General features: G+C 34.1%; 1 protein-coding gene across 2 annotated transcripts; it reads left to right on the forward strand.

Moving 5' to 3' along the window:
* The first annotated feature begins 303 nt into the window (after positions 1 to 303).
* On the forward strand, positions 304 to 2,727 carry LOC110922633. 2 transcript variants are annotated; one of them, XR_002583312.1, is made up of 5 exons: positions 304 to 490; positions 849 to 884; positions 1,677 to 1,841; positions 2,103 to 2,390; positions 2,521 to 2,727. XR_002583312.1 is itself a non-coding variant. In XM_022166892.2 (5 exons), the coding sequence occupies exons 1-5, from the start codon at positions 399 to 401 to the stop codon at positions 2,614 to 2,616; spliced, it is 504 nt and encodes a 167-aa protein (XP_022022584.1). In that variant the 5' UTR covers positions 311 to 398; the 3' UTR covers positions 2,617 to 2,727. The 2 variants fall into 2 exon arrangements, 1 of the variants encoding a protein (XP_022022584.1); XM_022166892.2 differs by lacking the exon at positions 849 to 884 and having other exon boundaries at positions 311 to 490; positions 2,103 to 2,154; positions 2,292 to 2,390.
* Positions 2,728 to 7,828: the final 5,101 nt, after the last annotated feature.

Below are 7,828 nucleotides of genomic sequence, written 5' to 3' on the forward strand. Positions count from 1 at the left end.
TAGTATATTATAGAATATAATGTAAATTTATAATATAATTACCACACATGGCAAACTCCAAATAACTTACAAAGTACAAAATTTAAATGCATAAAACATACATAAAGCCAAATGTACAACTAAGTTAAACTCTACAATGTTATAAATTAATAGTATATAAATAACAACGTAATTAATTAGTTTATTTATTTAATTTAATATATAATTCAAATAACTTGATACTAATCTAATAATATCAACTTAAATATTAGCCAAATGGTCCAAATCTCCTCCTAAATGAAATTACTTCAAATTATTTTACTTTACCGCCCAACTTTTCCCTCTTCTTCAAAAACCCAAATTCCCTCTTTCTCAAAACCTAATTTGAAGATTCCACATCAAATTTTCCTCCCAACACCATGGATAGTTGGATACGGTTCGGAGATCACCCTCAATATCTGTCTACGATGACATTGAAATTGACGGCGTTAAAGAGCTGTTGGGCACCCAGGTAGTCAGTCTGATTCCATTCTTTGAGTTTATAGATTTGGTTCGTCTTTATTTTGATCTGTTTATGATTTATTCATTCAGTGATGGAAGAGGGTCAATTGTGGATTTGTGGGTGGTTTTGAGTTTAGTAACTGGGTATTTTTAAAGTGCTGATAGAAATAAATGCTTGACACCAAAAACAAGAATTGTGAATTTTGTTTGGGATCCATTTTCTCTCGTCACTCAAGAATTCCACTATTTATTTTTTTAGGCATTTTACATTGAAAGTAATCTTGCAAATTAAGTTAATTATATTTAATTAATTCAAAGATATTATTTAATTATCTTTTTAATTGTTTTCTTTGCCACAATTTTGTCAGTTCCTGATGATGATGACGCACACCAACAATAACCATGTAAGACTTTGAGTTTAGTTTGTTGGTTATATACATTTGTGGGTGCATTTGATGGTGTGTAGATACATTGAATTATTTGTGTGTGAATTTGATTTATATGTTGACCGTCTATTGTTAAATATGAACTTCTTCTGATTTGATGGTTTTTTCTTGGTGAAAGAGGATAATTTGTTCTTACATGTTGATTAAGAGTTTGAGTTCATTTTGTTGCTTAAACTTTTGTTATTTAATTACTTTGGTTTGATTTTGAGGATTAAATTAGTTGGAGGGTATTGGTATCTAATTTGCAAGATTAATATACGAGCTAGGCTGGTAGAAAGATGTTAGTTAAGCTGCTGCTAGTTGTTTATTTAACAAGGTATATATAATGATTTAACAAGGTCTATTGAATTTGCAACTTCACTGATAATTTATGCTTGACTGTAGGAAGTAGGGATGCAAATGAGCCGAGCTCAAGCTCGTTTAACTTATGAAAGCCTAAGCTTGGCTCAATTCGGGCTTTGTTTCTAAAGCTCGAGCGTTGCTCATGCTTGGCTTGTTTATTATTAATTAACTAAGTTTATAAATTACAAGTATTTTATTATATATAATTTAGCTATTTATAGTTTATTTTAGTTCAACTAAACAAAAGGGTTTTGCTTGCTTAACTGATATGGTATCGATCTATCCTCTGCTCCAAGTCTAGTAGCTTAGTGGCCAACCCTTTTTTGTGGCTGTATCCAATTTTTGACGTAGTGACTTTAAATTTATATTGCAATTGTTTCAAATGTCTTGATTTTTTTAAATGTGTAGTGTTCACGTTAGCCGGGAAGTATGTTTTATGAACCCGTCTACAATTTCGCGGGCTGATCAACGCAAACCCAAACCCAAACACATCGAGGATGCAAGTAGAGCGATGGCAGACCGATTGTATAAAAGAAAGGACAATGATATCATCCTATTGCCCTACAATCCCGGGTTTGATTTTCCTTTTAAATAAGTATTAGTAAAGTCCTATTATCTTAATTTATTTTGATTGAATTTTAGATTTTGAAGAAACCATTGGGTGTTAGCAGTACCAAACCTAAAAACAACTACTTGCTATTATCTTGATTCCTTACAGCCTAGAAGTGTCAATGAGCAGTTGAGGCAAATTATTGATACATAAGTAATACAAATTATCATAATGGATGATAAAAGAGTTGGAATATACTTTGATGTAATTTTGATTTTTTACAGGGCAATGGCCATGTATGCTTCAGAAAGTGGTGCCAACACAAGGGTTAAACTCGTATGGATTAACTCTAGGGTAAGCACTTAATCCCTTATGTAAATTGTGGTTGTAATGATATTGTAAATATTAACACCCTTTAGTTTAAACTTAAATCGCAATGGTTTCACATTTCTTGATATTTTTAATTGTGGTAGTGTCCACGTCAGTCAGGAGGTACTGAATGCGGCTACTATGTGATGAAGTTCATGAAGGAGATAGCTTACGAAGGAGTTGAAATACTTGACAATGATAATGTAAGTTTAGGCATATTTTAGTCTGTATATTAGAGAAATATGTACTTATATATCCAAACAAATGCTTAAATTCATATATTATGATTAAATTCTGATTTTTAAGATTTATTTTATTTAATTGTTGTCTCAGGTTGGGAAAGGAGTAGAAGAATACTCGGCTGCGGATATGGATGGCATACGTGAAGATTGGTCGACTTATGTGGTTAACTCTCTTTTTAAGTTATAAATCGTATTTTAGGTGTTGATAATGTATTGACAAACAATTCTTTTTTTTGTTAATGTTAAAATATTTGTAGTATACTTGACAAATGATCATGTAATGGATTGTTTTGGTATATATATATTTATATTTGTTTTATGAAAAAGATTTATTGTTTCTGTTATTATACATGTATCCAGGGCAAATTAGTAATTTTATAAAAAAAAAATTATACAATTAAAAGCATGACACGCGTAAATGAATGTCATACGTATGTGTCATAAATGCTTGTCATGAACGTGTGTGTCATAAAATGAGTGTCATGAATGTGTGTCATTAAAAGGTGTCATAAAATGTGTGTCATGAATGCGTGTCATTAAATGTGTGTCATTAAATGTGTGTCATGAATGCTTGTCATTAAATGTGTGTCATAAAAACATGACACACAAATGCATGTCATGTTAATTTTATGACCCCTCAATCAACGACTCGCATTTGCGTGTCATAAAGACCCTTTTATGACACGCAATGCATGTCAAGAAAGGTGTTTTTTTCTAGTAGTGCAATATTCAATCTTACAGGTGAGTATACCACAGATGATATCTGTAAAGGGGTTAAATTGCGAGGGCCGTGAGAGCTCAGGTCGATACTTCCGTATATGCAGAGAGATGACGGCTTCGACTTTTGGTGTGTCCCCTTTAGAGGATCTTTTTGATACAACAGCAGTGACTATCAATTTTATTGTTTCATCAACTTGCTGAGGGCGATGCTATGTTTCAAGCATTTGCAGAAAGTATTATCCGGGGACTAGGTCAGTACTTCCATATAGCAGAAGTCCCGGGATAATACCCCAGATATCACTGAGCATAAAGACCTAGTATCTCAGAATAAGGGACCTTTCAAACAAGATTTCAGGGGTTACCTATATATCCAAGAAGTTTTTACCCACAGAATAAGCAAGTTTGAAATTTTAGGTTTATATCTCGTCACAATCTACTAAATGTGTAAAAACCTACTGACACATCCACAGTGAGATTGTTTATCACATTTTATCTTTACATTTCTTTAGCATGTTGTGATAGTCCACTGATGTACTATCATTTCCTCTTTTATGCAACAAAAACTCATTTTTGAATTTTATCATGTTTTTGGCTTTTTCAAATTTTCTATTGTTTTTGGATTTTCTGAAATTTACTCCCCCTAAAATGCAAACACATTAAAGAAAATTGAAAACAAACTTTACAGAAACATGACAACTGATATCAAATCACATCAATTCGCCATTCACTTGGCATACACAATCAGAACTCCCCCTATCAACAAACTATTTTCCCATTTTAGATTTTAAAACACTTAAGTTTGTTTTAATCAAAATGGTTTTTTCCGGAAAATAAGTTTGGTTGATTTTACCACTTGTAGGTATATCAATAATAGGTTCGGGGATGTGGTTCATCATATTGTCTTTCAACCACTAGTAGGAAAATGCAAGTACAAATTAATGTCCTTGATTTACCAAATGCAATAATGCACAATCAAATCTCTTACCACTTGTAAATAAACCCAAACAAACCTTTTACCGTTTGTATAATGACATTACCGTAGTCAAATTCCTCAATAAAGATGCCGATTCATGCTCCACACTTACCAACCTGGAAGCTCCGGCAAGTCAGGTTTTTCTATTCAAAGAAAATATCCACCCAAGCCTGACCAGCCTTGGGTGTTACCGAGTCACTAACACTCGGTTTCTTTCCTCCTCTCTTCTTCTCATAAAATTCTTTAACCCCTTTGACTTTTCGGTCAATCATCTTACCAAAGATATGCTTTACCTTGGGGTTAAAGACTTTCTACACATCAAAAACCTGTTTATCAGAATAAAATTGGTTAGAAATTTCAACTTTACCAATTTTCTTCTTATAATTTTCAGCTCGAAGAGATGGAAAGTCCTCCTCATTCACAGCCGGAACTGAATTATCAACTTTCAACGTAGCTTCACTTTTTGAAACACTATTTGGCTCATCTGACTTTGTGGAGTCAGATTCATCGCCAGAAGATAGATTCTCTGATTTTGAAGAATCAGAATCATTGCTAGAACTTTCAACAGATTTCTTAACAACCCATTTTTGGTTGTCAGATTTAGCTCTCTTCTTGTAAAACTTGTTTGAACATTCACCAATTTCAAATTTTGAATTTTTGAATAGTTTGGTTCGATCAATTGGTGGTTCAAATTTTGAATTTTTGAATAGTTACGAGATACCCCTTGTTTTGATTGTATTGCCTTAGAACACTCCCTGGCAATATGTCCAACTTTGTTGCATTGAAAACAGGTTCTCGTATCTTTCTTCTGCTCAGTCATCTTCTTTATTTCATCTTGCTTCTTTGCAAGGAACTCACTGTTTGACTGCCTCCAGAATTCTTTCTTTTCTTCTTCTTCAGCTGATGTACCTGAAACAAATGTCATCTTTGATTTAAAATCTCGAACATATTTTTCATTTTTCTGTTTTTCTGTTGGAATAAATCCCAATCCTTTCTTTTTGAAATTACAATTAGGATTTGGTGTCTTGTGAAAACCTGATCCAGAATTGTAACCTTTTTTCTTGTTTAATCTTTGTTGTACTATTGAGGTGTATTTTTTAGGTTTTTCATTAAGACATAAGTCTTTTATTTCAGAACTATTAATTTCTGTTAGTTTGAAAACCTTTTTAATCATTTCAGTTTTGACACCTCTTATTGGAAATTCCTCATCAGAATATAATTTGTCAGAATCATTCAAAGTATAAGCCACTTTAAATGTTTCATCACTCAAATTAGATTTTGATAACAAGAATTCTTTGTCATAAACTATTTTGCCCTGTTTTTCTGTTTGACCCGGAGTACTTGACTCAGACTTTGACTCTGAACTAGACTCCGACTTTGACTCTTCTGTCTCATCATTGTCTAACACATGATCCACCACTATCTTCATCAATTGAGACTGTTGATCAGTGTTAGATGATGTAAACGTGATATCAATACTTTCTGGTAGATTGACTGATGACTCCGACTCCCACTGTAAGTTTATAGCCTTTTTGACTCTTTCATCATTTGGATTTCTAGCCAAATATCCATTTTCCAGCGGGGGTGGACACTTGTTGTAACTGACACCTTGTTTCTTACCAGATGTCTTCTTTTCAGTGTCTTTCTTCTTTTTAGTTTTTTTTCACTGGAGTCTTTTCTTCAATCTTTTCTTCTGAAACTTTCCTTTCTTCGGTTACTTCATTGTCCTCAAATGCCTTTAAGCTTTCAGCTGTCGGATAAATCCTGTCAATGACATAAGACGAACATGAGTAACTTTTCAACAAACGATTAACTCTTTCAATTTCAATTCTCTGAAGCTCAAGTTTTTGTTCCAGAGCAGCACATTTCTCGATATAGTTGTTCACCACTTTCTGCTTGACCATGAATGCTCCTTGAAGTGTCTTCATTGCAGTAGCTTGCTCTTCACTTGTGTCATTGTACATATTCATCGCCTTGTTCAACACATCATATGATTCTTTCAATCTGTTCATGTTGTGGATCAATGAAATATTTTGTTTCTTTACAGCTTCACAGTTTTCACAAGTTACTGGACTCTTTTTTCGCAACAGCTTCTTCATTAATCTCAAACTTTGGAACTTCTTTCACTTTTCTTCTCACTGCCGGTACTGATTCATCATCGCTGCTCACCGGCGGTGTCTTTACCTTTTTCTTTTTCTTCTTCTTCTTTGCCTTCTCATCCTCACTATCGCTTTCTGCCATCATCTTCAGATGTTGTGCCATTTGTCTAGCATAATACTCAGTTCCATCATCATCACTGTCTTCTTCAATTCTGGCAACAAAAGCTTTGTGAGCTGTATGAGCTGTGGCTTGATCAGGAATATAATCATCCCAAGTAAAATTCTCCCAGCTAAAACCCTCGGGTAGCTTTTCATCTTCTTGATCAATCAAACAAGCTTTTCCATTAGCTGAGACATATTTATCCCAGTTAAATGGCTTCTTTTCATCTTGATTAACCACACAAGCTCTCTTTCCAGTATCTTCAATCACATTTCTTCCATGTGCAGTTTGAGCTTGATGTTGATGTTGTTGAGATGGTTGTTGAGCAACTTGATGGTAGATGGCTTTTCGGTAGTAATCATTATTGTTGTTGAAAGGATTCTGAGCTCCACTTGCTTCACGGTTGGTGCACTCCCTCTTGAAGTGACCTTTCTCCCTGCAACGAAAACAAGTGACTTTAGATTTGTCGAAACCCAAAGTAGAAACATTAGCCTCACGAAGATCATCTCTCCCCGTGATCTGCTTGAATTTCTCAGCTCTCCTTAACACGCTGGCCAAACACCATTTTATGTCCATCAGCTCCATCTCTTCAGCATCTATCTGGTCGTAATCCTCCTTTGTTAGCATTGGATTCCCGATACGACCTGCAACAAAACAACTGTAAGATTCTAACACCATTCCCAATAAAGACATTTGATTTTTAGCAACTTCATCTGAATAATATTGATCATTCTCAAGATTTAATACAATATTGCATTGAAGTTTTCTTCCATTCTTTGTTGCTGAAATGTTCGGATCAAATGATGGAAATGATGAGAAACTTGTGCTGCTGCTTGGCCCTTTTGATGAACTTCCAGTTGAATTCTTGGCGTTGTAAGCAGTTTCCACTTTTGGAGATAAATTTGTAGATTTTTCATTTACCCCTGCTTTGTAGTACAACCTGATATCCTGTTCACCATCGAAATCTTTCATCCGAACAATCTTTCTTTGTTCCATCTCTTGAGCTTCTAACTTCTCAATGAATTTGCTCAAGGTTAACGTGCTAAACCCTTTCTTGTTCCTAAGCATCATCAAATATGTACCCTAAGTTTCGTGTGGTAATGCATTTGCTAGCTTTTCTATCAATTCTTCATTGTCTTTGTTGATGCTTACCCTTTTCATGTTTACTAACAAATTACAGTATCTCTCTATAATTTGCTTTGTACTTTCATTCTTTAATCCACGAAACAAATCAAATTCCTTCTTCAAGAGTGATTTCTTGTTCTTGATCATTTCCTGACTACCAACAAACTTCGATCTTAAAGCTTTCCAAATTGAATACGAGCTTCCGTTGTGTTGCAATAAGACCATGATGTCTTCTTTCACAGCTTGTTGTAGCAAACTCAGCATCATTTTCTCATTCTTGTATTTCTTCTTGTCATTGGCACTCATATCTTTGACCGCAACT

The sequence above is a fragment of the Helianthus annuus genome, chromosome 9, assembly GCF_002127325.2.
Source record: "Helianthus annuus cultivar XRQ/B chromosome 9, HanXRQr2.0-SUNRISE, whole genome shotgun sequence".
NCBI classification, from domain to species: domain Eukaryota; kingdom Viridiplantae; phylum Streptophyta; class Magnoliopsida; order Asterales; family Asteraceae; genus Helianthus; species Helianthus annuus.

Excerpts from the sequence above, each read along its gene's own strand:
- LOC110922633 (XM_022166892.2), top strand. The coding sequence starts at position 399 with ATGGATAGTTGGATACGGTTCGGAGATCACCCTCAATATCTGTCTACG. Across the intron at positions 2,155-2,291 it reads CCAACACAAGGGTTAAACTC|TGTCCACGTCAGTCAGGAGG; the intron begins GTATGGATTAAC and ends TAATTGTGGTAG. Across the intron at positions 2,391-2,520 it reads AAATACTTGACAATGATAAT|GTTGGGAAAGGAGTAGAAGA; the intron begins GTAAGTTTAGGC and ends TTGTTGTCTCAG.